Genomic DNA, 18492 nt, shown 5'->3' with positions numbered 1-18492 from the left:
ACCACTCCATTGGTTTGGGCCTCAAATTCTCAAGCCATTTTCTAGACCTAATTACTCTTTTCCTGCCTTGATTCCTGCTTCCACTCTTGGAACCCTGTCTCATACTGTAAGGATCCTGCTCTGCTGGCTAATAACAGGCATTTTATGGGCAAATTAATACAGTGAGTTTTGTGCATAGCTTTGGGGATTAATCACATGGCCTCAACTGATATTTGCATTGTATATTCTCACAACAGTGCTTTCACACAGAAGGCAAACTTCAATGGTGGGCACCAGGCATCGAGCGGGGGGGTCCTTGCAGGACCCTTGAATCAGCCTAGAGGAGCTCTAAGTAGCTGCCTAGTCTCCTGGTTCACCAGTGTGCGGGTCATAAAGTAGCCTGGTGCAAATGTGCGGCCTTTGATCATGCATAATACAACACTGCTGGTTAATCTGTGACCAGCAAAACACATGACACGGTAAGCTGCCTCTGGTTTCCATTTCAAGTTTGTTCACTTGGCTACACCTCAGTGACTGCTGTTGACAATACAGTTAAGTCTCATTTAAGATTAAGAAAGGTCTGTTGTAGTAAAACTGATTATGTTGTAAAATTATTCCAATTAAAAGAACAGTTTCTTTGTTCACACAAAAATTTGGCTTTGAGAACCCAAGTTCCATTTAATTTCAGCCCCATCCTCTGAGCGTATTCAGATTCTTAAACCTACACAGAGATGCATACTTTTAAGGTTAGCTCAAAAATAAAGCATCATCTACCAAACTAACCTGATTGTAACCACATAATATTATATGAAACCAATTTCATTCTGTTTAATGTAGGATAGGTGGGGAAAATTTGCCCCTGTTACCGACCAAGTTGTCTTATCATCCATTCATTCTTCCACTTATACATTCATTTAATGAAACAATCATTGAATACGTGCCATTGTCAGTTATTGAACCTGACTCCAGGTAAATAATGAGGAGCACGACACTGTTACTGTTTTTTATTTTAAAAAAGAAGAAAATATCTGTTTCAATTCTGACATATTCTATCACCAGCAGAAACAGGTTCCGAATGAAGAAGGGACACAAAGAGCATGGTGGGGACAAACCCACTTCACTCTGCTGTATGGCAGGTCAGCTGAAGGGATTCCCTGAAATTCTGTTTAACTGCTCCTGGGGCAATGTATCACTCACGGTCACTGCCTTGTCACTTGTAAACTGGAGGGTAACAAATTTTTTGTTTCTATTTTTAATTTTTTTTAGAAAATCCTCATCCGAGGATATTTTCCCATTGATTTTTAGAGAGAGTGGAAGAGAGGGAAATACAGAGAGAAACATCGATGTGAGAGAGACACACTGATTGGTTGCCTCCTGCACATGCCCTGACCAGGGCCTGAGCCAGGGAAAAGCCTACAACCATGGTATGTACCCTTGACCGGAATTGAACCCAAGACTCTTCGGTCCGCAGGCCGACTGAGCCAATCCAGCTCCAGCTGGAGGGTGTTTTTGAGTTAAAGTCAACAACCAAAAATTTTAATTAAATCAATGCAGACTGACCACCAAGGAACTGCAAATCATCCATTTGAAGTATAAGACAGGGTCTTACATTCAAAAGCTTGATGAGAATTCAAGACTGACACAGAAAACAATGAGATAATATTATAAAAATATATATACTAACATAATAATATGGAAATAATAGAGGTCCAAATGTATTGTCTTCACAAAAAATGATATAGCTATCAGGAGTAACCAAATTATTATTAGTTGATAAAATTAAAAAAAGCTTTGTAGGAGAAGATGTGACTTCAGGTGGCTCAGAAATAATTGGTAGAAAGAAAGAGGACTTTGGTTTTCTTATGCTATATCACCCTTTAACTTATTTCATAATCGAATGATATTAGAAATGCAATTTTAATTTAAAAAAACTTACTTTAATTGCAAATAAAACTTCACTGATTAAATTCAAAAGCTGAGTGAGCCAGTTTCAAGCTAGACTGTGTAATTTTTTAAAAAATTCACTGGAAAATCAAAATTAACCTACAGAAAACAACGAGACCAAGACAATGCTATTTAAGTCACTTAAAAACAGAAGTAAATATAGACGCTTTCATTGAGAACAAATCAAGAAATTCACATCAAATAACCAGTTGTGAGTTACTATTTGTAGCATCATTTCATCACTGAGAAACCCCAAAGAGTAAATTATTGAAATCTTTTTTTGGTCCTCTGAGTCAACATTGGTCTTTAATTATAATAAAGCTATTATTATCTAATATTCTATGAAGTATTTTCATCAACATTATGTTACTTGATTTTCAAAAGAACCCTATGAATGTAATATTATTCTTTCCAGCAAATGCAGTCAGGGGAGTAGCAACCAGGTGCAAAATCGCTATTTCTCTGGCTCTACCAATGCTGGTGCTCCCCTCCCCTCCACAATTTCTCCTAGTCATTCTAGGAATCACATGTGCTCACAGATGCAATCCTCCCATCATCACTGCTGCTCTTTCCTGCTCTGACCGTTTAATGTGCCTCCAGACACTTCTAGAATCATCACCTGGGCTTTTGCAGCTAAGGTGCCAGCTGCGTTCCCAACGCACTACTGCCCTCCTCCCTCACTTGTCCTCTTTTCCTTAGTATGAGGTAAGGACTGGTTCACTCCACCAGATTCCCGGTCACATCGCTTCAACAGCCCCTCAAGTAGGGATTCTTCATCCCCAGGTTTGTTATACTGTTATGAGACTCTGTCTTCAATATCTGAAGGACATGTTAGTAAAATTACTCTGTAACTTTCTGCACTGCTTTTTTCATTACAGTCTTCTCTCCCTATCATCCAGGCATGAGTCCCTGAGAGCTGGGTCAGCAGAAAATCTGGAGGACATCCGTCAGGCTATTTTTACTGTTGTTCCTACCCCAACGCTGATATCCTCTCCTCTGCCTCAGACCCTGCTTTCCTCGGATGCGCTCGGCCCGGTGACAACCTTCGGAGCACTGAGGCAACAAGCTCTCCTCAGGCCTAACCGTCTCATTATGCGGAGACTCCTGTCTGAACCCCAGGCAGCCTATGTTTAGGCTTAAGCTGCATGTGCTATTTGCTCTCTCCACAAGCCTTCTGGGCTGACCTGGAAACCAACAGCTTTAATCAGTCACAGGATTATTTCTGGGGCTCTCTTCCCAAATGCAAAACTCTGAGTCAAAATTTTAACTAAGGCTTAAAACAAACAAAAAAACCGACACCACAACATTTTAGAAAAAATATGTGAAACCTTCCAACTTACTGCCTTAAGTTGAGAATAAAACTGTCACAGGAATCACAAAAATCTGAATCTCAATATCTGAAGCCCTCGCTCACTTCCTTGGTAGGAAGTGAGGTCTTAGACTCTTCCGCCCGTTATGCCCTCCAGGGGGCCCGTGCTTGGGAGCCTGCGCCCTGCCCCCTTGGGCTCTGTTACTCTGTCACTCTGCCACCCTTGGGTTGCTAACAACCTCTTCCTGACCCCTGTAGCCAGGGCTGTTCTCTCCCTCGGCTCAGAAAGTTTCTGCTTCTCTCAAATACCTCCTCCACCTGCGAAACCACTGGGCTTCTGATGACAAAGTCATTCCTTCCCTCATGCCAAGAACCCTTCTCCTAAACTAGGTAGGGCCCTCTCAGGAGTTTGAGAAAATACCTGTGCACAGAATTTTGATCCAGACTTGTTCTCTCACAATATTTCCCTTTCCATTGTCCATTGTTCCTATCTATTATTGTGTATCCTTCAAAGATCCCACAGGTCCTTCTATGTCCTAAACATATCTTATTCCCAATCTGACAGTTTCAAATTCTTTGCTATAAGGCACTGGGCCACAGAGACAGTCTCTGGTCCCATGTGCAGGAGCAACGCATGACTGTGGGGAACTCCGAGGATCTTCGGGGAGAGTGAAGAAACTCTGGAGCACGATCTGGTGGGCAGCTGAGCTACCAGGGCACAGAGGAACCAGGGGGATGGTATGGCCTAATGCCACAACCCAGGGGCCACAAAAGTGTACTCAGTAGCATGGGTTGATTCCCATTTAAGAACTAATAGGAGTTATGATCCCTGTAAGTGATCAGAGAGTAAAGTAAAATAGGCAGTGAAGGTCATTTACCTGATTAAAAATGATCAAGAAGAAGAAAGTGGCCCAGAGTCGGTATGTACTGTTTTCAGAAAGCACCCTCTCACAGAAGGGTCCATGAAGAATAAAACAAAACATACAGCTCCAATATTCAGTACTTTACTTTGTCAACTTGATTAAATGCTTGTAATATTATATATATCAAGAAGTTATATGCAAATGAGGTCAGGACCCCATAACGGTCACGATCAGCTCAGGAGGAGGGACCGTGCGCAGCCCCGAGTCTGAGAGAACAACATGCAGGCACGGCCCGGAGCCTGAGAGATCAACACAGAGGGGCGCCTGCTCCAAGCCTCTGACACAGCTGGGGGCAGGCCCGCAGCAGACACACACACACACACACACACACACACACACGGCATCTGCTCCGAGCCTCCATGGCACAGCTGGGGGCAGGCCCCCAGCAGACACACACACACACACACACACACAGGGCACCTGCTCCGAGCCTCCATGGCACAGCTGGGGGCAGGCCACCAGCAGACACACACACACACACACACACACACACACACACACGGCACCTGCTCAGAGCCTCCATGGCACAGCTGGGGGCAGGCCACCAGCAGACACACACACACACACACACACACACACACACACACACGGCACCTGCTCAGAGCCTCCATGGCACAGCTGGGGGCAGGCCACCAGCAGACACACACACACACACACACACACACACACAGGGCACCTGCTCAGAGCCTCCATGGCCAGACTGCAGCTTAGGCCCTAAAGCCGTCAGTAGGAAATCCCCTGAGGGCTCCTGGATTGTGAGAGGGGGCAGGTTGTGCTGAGGGTCCCCCACCCACCCCAGTGCATGAATTTTGTGCTGCATGAATTTCATGCACAGGGCCTCTAGGTCAATTATAAGCTTTAAAGTTTGTCTTTTCTAATGCCCCCAAGAAATGATGCTATGAGGCAGAATAGTTGTCATGTGAAAATACAGGATGGGGCAAAAGTAGGTTTATAGTTGTTCCAATGGAAAATGATATAATTTTCTACACTAATAAAAGAGAAACATGGTAATTGGCGTACAACCACTACCCTTCCCATTGGCTAATCAGTGAGATATGCAAATTAACTGACAGCCAAGATGGCGGCCGGCAGCCAGGCAGCTTGAAACTAACATGAGGCTTGCTTGCTTCAGTGACGGAGGACTCCAATGTTCCCCGCCTTCAGCTGCAGGCCTCTGAGCTGGCAGTTTGAAACAGTAACAAAAATAGAAGCTAAACAAAACGCCAGAAACCAGCTTTCAGCTAGCTGGGATTTCAGATCTGGAGTTGATACAGAGTTTCGATTGTAGAACACAAACAAACCAGATACCTGCTTTCAGGAGTGGAGGCCTAAGAGCTGGAGCCTCAGAGCTAAAGCTGGCCCAGAATAAAAAAAAAAAAAAAAAAAAAAAAAAGGAGCAGTTGGGAGCTTCAATCCCAGCCTGAAAACAGCCCTCAGCCCCTCACCCAGACTGGCCAGGCACCCCAGTGGGGACCCCCACCCTGATCCAGGACACCCTCCAGGGCAAACCAGCAGCCCCCACCCATGCACCAGGCCTTTATTCTATATAGTAAAAGGGTAATATGCCTCCCAGGACCGGGATCAGCAGAGCCGTGAGGCCTCCCGGCACCAGGATCAGCGTGACAGGGGGCAGCGCCCATACCCCCTGATCGACCCTGCTCTGTGCGTGACAGGGTACGGAGCCCCAACCCCCCTGATGGGCCCTGCTCTGTGCGTGACAGGGGGCAGTGCCCCAACCCCCTGATTGGCCCTGCTCTGTGCGTGACAGGGGGTGGCGCCGCAACCTCCCCATCAACCCTGCCTTGAGTGTGACAGGGGGCAGTGCCCCAACCCCCCAATCGGCCCTACCCTGAGCGTGACTGAGGGTGGCATCGCAACCTCCCAATCCGCCCTGCTCTGTGCATGACAGGGGGTGGCGCCCCAACTCCCCAATGGGCCCTGCTCTGAGCCCGACCAGGGGCTGCACCTAGGGATTAGGCCTGCCCTCTGCCACCCGGGAGCAGGCCTAAGCCAGCAGGTCGTTTTGTCCCGAGGGGTCCCAGACTGCGAGAGGGCACAGGCTGGACTGAGGGACCTCCCCCTCCCCCCCGAGTGCACAAATTTTTGTGTACTGGGCCTCTAGTTAATAAATAATAATATGAGAATAAACTGTGTTTCATGTAGTCACAACTGTAAACCTACTTTTGCCTCACCCTGTACGTATGCAATAAATCTTCAAATTATAATCTCTTTTTATTTTAAAAATGGTCTTATCTTTTTTTTTTAAATGGTCTTTTAGATTTTTCAGTGGCTATTACTTTTAATCACAGTGTTAATTCTGCCATTTCTATATTTCTTCAGAATTACTTTAGATGAATGTACTTGGCTTAGGACCCAGAATGCCACCCTTGCTTTAAATCTTATACTCTGAATCTAAGAATAGAAAAGTGACAAATAAAAAACAATTCAATAGAAGGTGTTATCCTTAAGGTACAACTGGATTTTGACCTGGGAAAAAATTCATTTACGTAAAGCTGTTTTGGGATTTTAAAACATCAGATCTTGGTCATGGTCCTGGCCTTTAAAAACAAAATCTTAACAAGAGAAGCACTTTATTTTATATAGAATCTGACCGCAAAATATAAATTGTTCATTGGTAGAAAATCTATTTAAATATTGCATATGCAAATTAGTTACTCTTAATTTGCATAATTGGGGAAGACATTTTTAAATTATTTTTGTGCTTTGCATAAAAAGCAACCAAGCACAATGTGTTGTCAATCACTGGTAAATGTAAGAACTATGCATTTAAAAAACCAGATAAATCTTTCTGAATTCACAGACTGAAACCTGCACCACAAGATCTTCCAATTCTTTCACTTCCTCTATATTTGAACTTTAAACAATAAGACAATTGACCTAATTAAACTGAGAGATAGAAAGGTCAAACAGCAAAGAAATGAAACAGTGTAAGAATTATTTATTATCAAGATAACCAGTGTTCTATAACAAAACATATACTACACATACACACATCCTTCTTTACCTCATTGGTCATTTACAATACCATTCCATCTGTCTACACTTTTTGGTCCTCAGGGCTCAGTCTATCTGCATCATCATGTCTCACTCTTGCCCTCCAGATCCACTCTCTGCCCTTCTGCACATGCCCTTGGCTCCAAAGGCTGACCTTTCAGATCGCATCTACCAACTCCCTTACACTTTGCCTTATGGTTGGTTCAGTTAGAGGAGTTTTCTAGGCAGAAGATCAAAGGAAAGTGAGGCCAGGATATTTATTCCCACAACTTCCTCTCTGCCAGGTGCCTCTACCGCAGGCCACTGTTCCCGCCACATGGTCCTCCTGATTAAGCTCCCCTGTCAGGTTCCAGTGACCCCTGCTTCCCTTGTTCCTTCAGGCCTCAGGATGTCGGTTACCTGCCAGGACCCTGTCTAACCCAGGAGCCTTTCTGAACTGTCTTCTTCTCCTGGTTTCTGGATGGATAATGATCTGTCCTCATCCAGTCCTACCTCCCTGACAAGTCCTTTATGGGCATTGCTTTCACAGGGCTCCGGCAACCTGAATTTCTCTTCGTAACAATGCTGTGTATCAGTGCTGAACTTTTGCCTCATTAAAGGACATGGGTAAAATACAGAAAAGTGTGGTTTAGCTATAATCCTACCATACATGCACATCACTCTAGGAGTATCTTTTTTCTTTAAAAAGTAAGTTTTGCTCAGTGGTTAGAGTGTCAGCTCACGCACCCAAGGGTCACAGGTTGATTCCCAGTCAAGGGCATGTATCTGGGTTTCAGGTTTGATCCCTGGCCCCAGTTGGGGCGCATGAGAGAGGCAACCAATCCATGTGTCTCTCACAATGATGTTTCTCTCTCTCTCCACCCTCCACCCCTCCCCTCCACTTTCTCTAAAAATAAATGAAAAAAAAAAATCCTCTGGTGAGGATTAACCAAAACCAAAAAATAAAAAAGTAGTTACAAATCACTCTTTAAAAAATCACAGGTGACACTTTCACCACAACCTGTGCAATGATGTAAATATAAATAAAGAAAAAGTGAGTGCTCTTCCCCAGTGCTTCTGGAGCCTTCACCTCAGTCCCCACCTTCTCCCTGCCTTGGCCCTAAATACAGCATTGAACAGCCTGGCCAGTCTTCTCTATACCTGTCTCCATGATATTCAAACCCATACCAAAATATATACTCATATATGGAGAAGGTGATACACTCTCTACAAAAACTGAGAGCATGTTACTAGAAGTAGATCTAGTTCACTACCTTGAATAGCCTCATAATATTACAGAGTGTAAGTATACTATAATTTATCTAACCATTTCTCTACTGATGAAAATTCAAAAAATTTTCAGCTGTCTTTGGTACTACAAACAATGCTCCAATAAATGCCCTTATGCACACATTCTTATTAGTGCATCTATTTATGGAAGCTAAATTCCTAAAAGTAGGGTTGGTAGGACAAAGTTACATATATTTTCAATTACTTAAGTAACTTCACTTACTTTCTTAAAATACATATAGCAATGTATTTCCTGTCAATTTAATTCTTGATTTGTTTTATATGGGTATAAGTTGGTATATGCAATTTTTGAATGTTATTTTCTTTCTTAGCATTAATTACAGATAATTTTCTATATGTTTTCTACAATATCTTTCTATATACTTTCTGTAGTAATCTTAACATCTGTCCATTAATATTGTAAAGCTTCTTTAAAATTTTATTGGCATTGCATCACACCTCAATATTACATCTACTCCCCTATAATATATATGCAGAGAAGAATCAAAGGTTTGACAGTAGCATTAGATATAATAAAATCTATTACACATACGCCTCTCAACCCTCAATCAGCTGACTTAACTACATCTTTTCATGGGCACAAGAATTGGACAAGTGAGTCACAATATCAAGAAGGACTATGCCTGGGGCATGTGCTTCCATCACCACCCCGGCGATTTCAATCAAAGGAAAAGATCACGAGATGGCTGAGGAGCCCACTGAAACACTGGGGGTGGGGAGCCGAGTTCCATGTGATTCTGCTGGCTTTAAACAGGTCTACTGAAGATCAAAGGTAAAAGAAACCATCGAAACAGAAAGGAATTCAGCCCCAAGGCTGCTGCTATGCAGGCTTGCACAGCTAGAGTCCCTCAAGGTTTGAGAAAATACCACATTCTACAAAGGCTTGGGAACATTCTACAGCAGTTTCCATCCCAAAATAAAAGACTATAAAAATAATTCCAAGGTGGGGGAGAAGGAGAGAGGAGGAGGATGAGAAGAGAAATCTGGCCACTATTCATTGTTAGTATATTCTCTATTTGATCATATCACCACCAGTCAAGAAATTCCTGCATGTACCCCTTGGAGTGGAGAGTTAGGAAAATTACAAAGCTAGCAGGATGTGGACCAATAGGCTCTGTGATACCTCTGTGCTATCTCCTCTGTGGATGGTGATGTTGACTTTAATGGCTTGGTCCTGTGAGAAGGAGAAGCGGATTTCATTCTTTCCTGGGAATTACTACTTGTCCATAACACTTAAGAATCTTCCAACTGGAAACGGGTCTGATTACTTTTGCCAGCCTTAATCTCCTACTAAAGCAGTTAATGGGAGCTTTTAATAATGCTAATCACATCACTTCAATAAAATACCTACATGTTAGTTCCACAGGAAATACATGTCCACAGACCATAAACTCAACCTGGTAATAGCTGACATGGGAGAGAGGGGGGAGGTGGATACAGATAAAGGCACACTGTGCAGTGACAGTAAATGAATTACAGACCCCTCCTCTGGGCTGTGGGGACTGCTTGAGGCCTCTGCTGGGATGAGGTGGGAGGAAAGAGAAAGTTAAAAAGGCAGCTGGAAGCAGAAAAGTCCCCCTGTCTGGACCCACCAGCTGCAGGAAGTCACTGATGGATCCAGAATATGAAGAGGACTCAAGGCTGCAGAAAAGGGGAACTAAAGGGAGGGAAGGGGACAAGAACATGGGATAAACATCAAAGATATTATCTAGAGAACTCCCTCCCTTAATGGTTTTCAAAGGAGGGCCAAGATAAGAGCTAAAACTTGGATGTCCTGGGGGAAGGTCCCAGCAAAAGGGAAGTCATCCGGGCCAGAAAAAAATGGTCCCTCCGAACCCCTATTCTCCTTTCCCTTTCCAACTCCTTTCATAAAGTTGGAAGCACCAGGGGTGTCCCTGCTAAGGAATCTCTGTGATTCTAATGACTGGCTCAAGATCCCAATGGAAGACCTGGGACCAAAATAAAGGGGATGGTTCTGAGTTATTGTATGGAGAAGCCAAGGAAGGAAGTGATCATCTGTTGAGCTTGCCCCTCAGTGGGTTCATGGTCAGTCACCCAGAAGCTGAATGTCTTCTGGGTGTCCACCTTGACCCACGTATGGCAGAGCTTTTGTAATATCTTTTCTATAGAAAAAGAACAACAAAATAAAAAGATAATTCTAAGTCAGGGGGAAAGGTTTATGGATGCTCAATGTATTTATACTTTCTGGATGAGGAACACACAGAATCCTAGAATTTGGTGACTTCTAAAAAGAACCTTCAGAGTGAAGCTAGCCATTCTGCACTCACGTCTCCAAGACTCTCTCACCTAATAGTTGCAGAGAGCTTCCGTTCCAAGTATTTCACAGTATGCATAGGGAGAAAGATTTTTCATCACTAGGGTTTCAGGATACATGCTTATAAAATCTACAATCCTATGGCTTTCTTGATGACACAGATTGGTTATATTATGAAAGAAGCAAGTGTTATCAAACTAAGATCAATATATTGCAATCCCACGATGAAACCATTTACCACATTGTTTTAAGAGCCAGCCCCTGGACCAATGATTTAGAAACAGTTATAAAAAATGTCAAGAATTCAAAATAGTAAGAAAGCTTTTGAAGTTTTTCTTTCCTACATAGACATTTTTATCTCAAAAAATTGCCATGATATTCGCTCTAACCTGTGAGAGACCGTATATCATGTTACAAACTATTCCCTAGACAAAGCATCGACCATATGCTGCTAAAGCACCGCTGAAAGAGAACCTGTTACTCGCACGATGGCACACAAGACCCTGCGCATCGGGCCACGCTGGCCTGGAAAATGTAATGAGTACAGGAGTGGCACTTCCTACACCTTGCCGCTTGTGGTCTTACTGGACCCACTGACAGAAGCCCCAAATTGTGTCCATGTAAAATTGTAAATCACATTAAGCATATGAGCCAGATTGTCTCTGTAGCACCTTTTGCATAAGAAATGATGTTGCACCAGGAGTGGTAGGAACCCATAAATAAGTTATAACTTCAGAGCAAACATTGCTTTGTGCTCCTTTAGGAAATTAAAAAAACAGAAATTAAAAAAAAAAAACAAATCTGAACTAAGTCTCTTCAACTTAAACTGAATTTATCACTCCTCTGGCAAAAACAAAAAAAGTTTTTGTCATAAAAGAATGATGTTACAAAGGTGATTACTAAAAAGAAAAACAAACAACAAAACCCTCTAACAACAGACACAGCGCGCTTTTGCTCTTCTACTCGGAGAATCCCCACAAATTCAAGCTACTCAGCAGTACCGCCAGCAAAATTCAGGCCAAGGGGCCAATTACCCGGGGTTTGCATCAGAGGCAGCGACCAGTTGCTACTTCTCCCTGCTTGTTTGCTCCTGTTCCTGTGAGAGTCCTGTGGTAAGCAACCATGGAGGCAGCCTTAGCGTACGCCCACCAAGATAAAATAAAACAAAGACATTTACAAAGTATTGCTTCTGGAAGCACCTACAACCCTGACTCCATAAGTAAACACCATCCTCACAATCTCAACACTTCCCTATACCACTCCCAGTTTTCTTGTTACAAGGAGAATTGACTAACAGGCCCAGGAATGTCGGTTCATGGTTCACTGACCTGTCCCTGAATAGCACAAGCAGTTTGTGAATCACCCCCCAAAAACGATGTAAAGCATCTTAAACAGGGACTAACCTGGAGGTGACTGGTGCGGAGGCTGAGCTGTGATCCTCCCGGGCCCCAAGATCTTTTCCAAAGATTCCCCAGGCACCAACCGAGGTTGGTCCGCTCTGAGGAAGGCTGAGCTGGCTCCTTTGGTCTCCGTGACCTTCGCAGAGGATGATGGCTCCAAGGTGTCAGCAGAGGTGGACCCAGAGAAGGTGCCACTCTTTCTACCAGGAGAGTCATCAAGAGCGGCTTCCCTCTCGCCAGGCAGCCGGAGGAGCCTGTGATGCTGTGGAGGGCTGGGGAGCCTTGGAGATAGAGGCGAGGGAACAGGTGACATCCGTGTGTGTGTGCCAGACTGAGAGGATGAATTATTAAATACTGTGCCCAGAGCTGGTGGGGGCGGCCTCTCACCACCTCCGCCCTGTGAGGAGTCGGGGCCAGAACTGCGGGGCAGATCCAGAAACAAGGTCTTGTGGCCGCTCAGAGACAGCCCAACTCTCCTCTTGCTTCCAGTGTCTGGGAGGGTGCGGGGGGCCGTCCTGCTGAGGGGGAAGCCCAGCCTCTTCCCCTCAGTGGCTTCAACTAACTTCTCACTCTCTATCACCTTCAGGAGGACCTTGTTCACAGCCCCCTCGGTGCTGGCTGGAAGACATTCCCTGGCCGACGACTGCCATGACCCGTCCCCGCGCTGCTCCTTGCCCTGCCGCTTGGAACCAGGAGCCCCAGCCTTGGCTGCTGGGAGGGTGAGCAAGTCTGCGCTGGGAAAGAACTCAGCTTGGGCTGCTGGGTGAACAGCAAGCCCTCCTTCGCCCTCAGGATGCATTTGAACTACTCTCTGCACCTGAGCAGACAGGTCCTGGACCCGGGCCACCACTTTGGAAACAGGTTTCTTCCTGTGAGTCCGCTCAGCACACTTCTCCCTCCGGCCCCTTTCTGTGGGTGGATGCTTCTCGGGGTGCTTGTGACTTGCAGAGAAACCTGTCTGCTGATGTGCCAGCCTGTGAGGCGTCCTTGGTAGCTCCCCAGCACCACCGTCCCCTGGCTCGTCCCCTGGCTCGGTGGAGCTGCAGTCAGGGGGCCATCCTCCTCTTCCAAGCTCAGCATCCTCAGAAGTGAGCCCGGAGCTCCCAAAGCCAGGGTCAGGGTCCAGCATCCTGGCGATCTCCAGGGGGCAGATTTCTCTCCTCTGCAGGGAAGAGGAACGAGCCCTATGTGGAAGCAAGTTGCCTCTCTCTTCTAGAAGCCCACGATTAGGCCTCTCTCGAGAAAGAGGAAGGGAGTTGCTGGAACAGACATGGTCCCTCCCCATCTGAGGAGCTGATTCCTGGCCCCCATGCCCTTTTCTTCTTGTCCTCTTCTGCGGAAGCGCCTCCACACTCTCTCTCCCTCCCCCAAACCGCCGGGGCTTTTTGCTCCTCTGGGTGGCCCTCTTATTGAGACAGCCCACGAGGGGCTCTCCCTGCAAGTCGCCAGCACTCTGGAAACAGTCGTCCTCAGGGGCCAGACTCACGGACAGCTCCAGCAGCTTCCCCTCCTGGTTCCCCATCGTGATCCCCAGGATGTGGTCTGAGCTTAGGAGATTGGCCAGCAGTCTCTCCCTCTCTGCTGTGAGTTTGTACAGCTCAGTTAGAATGTCCTTCGTGGGAGTCTGCTTGAAAAATATGTCCCCTGGATGTTCATCCGGCTGCAGACTGAGGCTGATGACGTCCGACCCCTCCCTGACTTGGTAGCAGTTCTGAAATGCCTTATTGGATCTGTCTAGAGTTACGGTGCCCTTGTATGAAAATCCTCGGACTTCCCCCCGTGGAAGATAGAAGCTGATGTAGCAGAGTTCAGTAATGGGCTTACGCAATTGGAGGGAGCAGTGAGTGCCTTCCATTATGCCTGCCTAATTATTCATGCCTCAGAGATGCTGGTCTGTGGTCAGGCTTCCCAGGCTCCAATGCTGGGGCATGTGATGGTGGCTACGCAGAGAGAGCAGCTGACTGTCATCTCCAGCAGTGAGACTGCCTGGGGAACAGGGGAAGAAAGTAGCTTGTCTAACAGAGTGGATAAATCACACACCAACATAAATCAAAGCATCCCCATGATTTAGCCTTCCTCTCTGGCTGACCTCAACCAATCCAGGCATCAGCCAGGAGGCTGGCTGAACTGCTTCCCCACTCCCACCCCTCCCTGGACCAGCAGAGCTTCCCTACAGCTGTGAGATGGGAGAGTGCTGTAACTTTAGCCCCAAGAAAAAAGTTCCTTCTTCCACATGGGAACTCACTATATACCTTAGAGAAGGTCTCTCAGCTTCACTAGGCTTCAGTTTATGTTCTTCTATAAAACAGAACTAATGTAGCTCCCAGAAATCTTGAGGTAAGGGGACTTTGAGATCCTTAGAAAACAGAGGCATTTTAATAACCTGTGTTTGGAATATCACTTTGCAAAAATAAGTCAAGCCTTTTTACTTTCCAAAAAGCACCTTCTAAGATTTGACATTATCTATTTATCTTAAAGTAGAATGGGGGAAAGGTACATAGCCACAAATTTGAATTCTCTTCTAAACACAATTCATATTTTGCCAAAAGAACTAAAAGTGAAAAATTTTAAGTTTAAAATTTAAATAAGTGGAATAACTTTTAGAGGAAAAACCAAGATGGCGGCATAGGTTAACGCCGGAGATTGCTGCCTCGAACAACCACTTCAAAAAACAACTAAAAGATGGAACGGACATCATCCAGAACCACAGGAAGGCTGGCTGAGTGGAAATTCTACAACTAGGAGGAAAGAGAATATCATACCCAGACTCAGAGGAGGCGCAGTGCTGAAGTGAAATACTAAGGTGCGGAGTGCACGTGGAGCGGGCTGGAGGTGGAGGGTGCGGTTGTTGTTTTCAATTGGGAGGGAGTTTCAGACTCTGAGCTCCAGATCCGGGCGAGTCTCTAGGGACCCAGATTCAAACGGGAGAAGCGAGACTGTCTGGCTTCGGTTGGAACTCGAAGGCAGCTTTCTCTCCGAGGTTTGCAGCGGTTGCTGGGACTCTGTGAGACAGAGCCCCTAGGGACGGAACTGAGAGCAGCCATAACTGCTCGCTCCGGCCCGCCCTGTAGATCCCCAGGGACTGCCCTGCCTAAGCCCTGCGCAGAGCCATTTGCCGGATAGCCTCAGGCAAACGCTAGATTAGCACCGCCCTAGAGATCCAGCACAGAAGCTCTCCCACTGCAGACACAACGGACTCTCATAGCCAGTTAGCCTGGAGGTCAAATCACCCCCAATGTTGCCGACAACAATCAAGGCTTAACTACAACAAGACTGCGCACAAAGACCACCAGGGGGTGTACCAAGAAAGCATAAAAAATGCGGAGACAAAGAAACAGGACAAAACTGTCAATGAAGGATATTGAGTTCAGAACCACACTTTTAAGGTCTCTTAAGAACTGTCTAGAAGCCACTGATAAATGTAGTGAGATCCTCAAGAAATCTAATGAGACCCTCAATGTTATGATAAAGAACCAACTAGAAATTAAGCATACACGGACTGAAATAACGAATACTATACAGACCCCCAACAGCAGACCAGAGGAGCGCAAGAATCAAGGCAAAGATTTGAAATGCGAAGAAGCAAAAAACACCCAACCAGAAAAGCAAAATGAAAAAAGAATCCGAAAATACGAAGGTAGTGTAAGGAGCCTCTGGGACCGCTTCAAGCGTACCAACATCAGAATTATAGGGGTGCCAGAAGATGAGAGAGAGCAAGATATTGAAAACCTATTTGAAGAAATAATGACAGAAAACTTCCCCCACCTGGTGAAAGAAATAGACTTACAGGTCCAGGAAGCACGGAGAACCCCAAACAAAAGGACTCCAAAGAGGACCACACCAAGACACATCATAATTAAAATGCCAAGAGCAAAAGACAAAGAGAGAATCTTAAAAGCAGCAAGAGAAAGAAACTCAGTTACCTACAAGGGAATATCCATACGAATGTCAGCTGATTTTTCAACAGAAACTTTGCAGGCCAGAAGGGAATGGCAAGAAATATTCAAAGTGATGAATACCAAGAACCTACAACCAAGATTACTTTATCCAGCAAAGCTATCATTCAGAACTGAAGGTCAGATAAAGAGCTTCACAGATAAGGAAAAGCTAAAGGAGTTCATCACCACCAAACCAGTATTATATGAAATGCTGAAAGGGATCCTTTAAGAAGAGGAAGAAGAAGAAAAAGGTAAAGATACAAATTATGAACAACAAACATGCATCTATCAACAAGTGAATCTAAGAATCAAGTGAATAAATAATCTGGTGATCATAATAGAATCAGGGACATAGAAAGGGAATGGACCGACTATTCTTGGGGGGGAAAGGGGTGTGGGAGATGCGGGAAGAGACTGGAACAAAATCGTGCACCTATGGATGAGGACAGTGGGTGGGGAGTGAGGGCGGAGGGTGGGGCGGGAACTGGGAGGAGGGGAGTTATGGGGGGAAAAATAGGAACAAATGTAATAATCTGAACAATAAAGATTTAATTTAAAAAAATTTAAATAAGTGATTCGAGAGTTTTAATCAAGTTTTTTTTTCATACTTCTTGCCCACTGAAGGCCAAATGGAATAAAGAAAGAGCAAAAATCTGAAAGCCAATGCTAGCCCTATATGGATTTTCAAATGTCTTCACCATCAAAGTGACTAAATCATCACATAATCAGTAAAGGTGGCTGCTCCCTCCTGTAATTTGAGGTGTCCCAGGAATATCTCTGTGGCTAACATCTTTACACACAGGAATGGAGCTTAGGATTCTGTATTATAGCACTTCATTTCTTCATTTAAGGCTTCCATGCTTAAAGGAAATCTCCTTGGGAAGGGAAACACAATAATCATTTATTAACCATTGATATCTTCAGTGAATGATTTTTCTCAGATTGTTTCTAGCTGGTTCTAAAGAGTAAAAAGCTATACAAAGGTACATTTTAAGTGGAGGAAGAGTAAAAGGAGGAAGAGTTTTATAATCGAAACTCCTTGAAGAAGAGTGATAAAATGAAGGTTAAAAAAATGCAGACATCTGATCAACCAAAAGTGCCAGGTGGGCTCAGAGTACTCTCGGAAAAAGAAGTGGAATAACATTTTTAAAGTACCGAAAGAAAAAACCTGTTATCCCAAAATTTTATATCAAATAAAAATATTCTTCAATAATAAAGGTGAAATAAAGGCATTCTCAATTAAGGGAAAAGTAAGAAAATTAGTTGTAAGCAGATTTGCTCTAAACAAATTTCTAAAGAAAGCTCTTCAGACAATGAGAATGTTACAGGAAGAAACTTGTAACATCAAGAATAAAGGAAAAGCAAAGGAAATGATAAATATCTATGTAAAATAATATTACCCCTTTCTTGAGTTTTTGAAAAGATGTTTGGGGAGGAGAACCAAGTTGGCGGCATAAGTAAATGCAGATACTCACTGCCTCCCACAGTCACATCAAAATTACAACTAAAATACAAAACAACCTTCATCCAGAACCTCCTGAAAGCTGGCTGAATGGAAGTCCTACAACTAGATTGTCTCTGTAGAGGCCACCACGAGGAGCAAGGGGTCCCAGTGGGAAAAGGGACTGATATGGTGGTAAAGCATAATAGTACTTTAATTCTAACTGCACTGTGAAGAGTTAGGCATATATATTGTAATTCCTAGAGCAACCGACTAAAAAAAAATACAGAGATGTAATCAATAAATTGAGAGATTCAAATGAAATAATTAAAATGTTTAAAAAACTAAAAAGAAAACAAGAAAGGCTCAATGAAGAAAAGAACAACAAAAAAGAGGCAACAATCATAAATAAATAATAAAATGATAAACCTTAGTCTAAACATATAAATAATTACATTATGTAAATGGTCTAAACACAAAGATTGTTGGAATGCATGAATATGAAGTTAAAGTCAATGGAGGAAGTTACTCAAAGAGAGTATGCAGAACAAAAACAGCAAAGGTTTCAGAACAGTCGTGTAAACATAGACATTTAAGGAATAGATGGAGTGAAAAGAAACTTTAACTGAGGCTGAGAAAGAAATAGGTGGTAAAGGAATTCTCATATTTTGTAGCCAAAAAAATACAGTTCAATGACCTAACTTCTTATTATGTTTTTTACAAGTCTGTAATACCTAGCTCTGAAATTTTTTAATCATTGAAACCAAACTGAGACCAGAACCCATTTCTCAGGAGCTAGTGTTAGATTAAACCATAGGACTTCCATAATACGAGCAAGTCTTTCTTCCTCCCTTCCCTGACAATAATAGGATCACATCCCCAATTACATCCTTAAATCCTTAGCTTCAGCTTTATCTATCACCCCTTCTTAAAGACCATGAACTGTCCTTCTATTGCTACATTTTCATTTGTAGAAGA

At 44.1% G+C, this 18492-nt stretch overlaps 1 protein-coding gene across 1 annotated transcript in view; it reads right to left on the bottom strand.

Moving 5' to 3' along the window:
- Positions 1-14132, bottom strand: part of FMN1 (formin 1) — a 407216-nt gene extending 393084 nt beyond the window's left edge. The window contains exon 1 of the mRNA XM_036296418.1: positions 12139-14132. Within this exon, the coding sequence (XP_036152311.1) occupies positions 12139-13990 (1852 nt within the window). The 5' untranslated portion in view covers positions 13991-14132. The remainder of the gene's footprint in view (positions 1-12138) is intronic.
- Between the last annotated feature and the right edge of the window lie 4360 nt (positions 14133-18492).

This window comes from Myotis myotis, unplaced genomic scaffold (genome assembly GCF_014108235.1).
Source record: "Myotis myotis isolate mMyoMyo1 unplaced genomic scaffold, mMyoMyo1.p scaffold_m19_p_1, whole genome shotgun sequence".
In the NCBI taxonomy this organism is placed as follows: Eukaryota; Metazoa; Chordata; class Mammalia; order Chiroptera; family Vespertilionidae; genus Myotis; species Myotis myotis.
The sequence above is the reverse complement of the archived record's forward strand: the minus strand, read 5'-3'. Positions and strand labels throughout refer to the sequence as shown.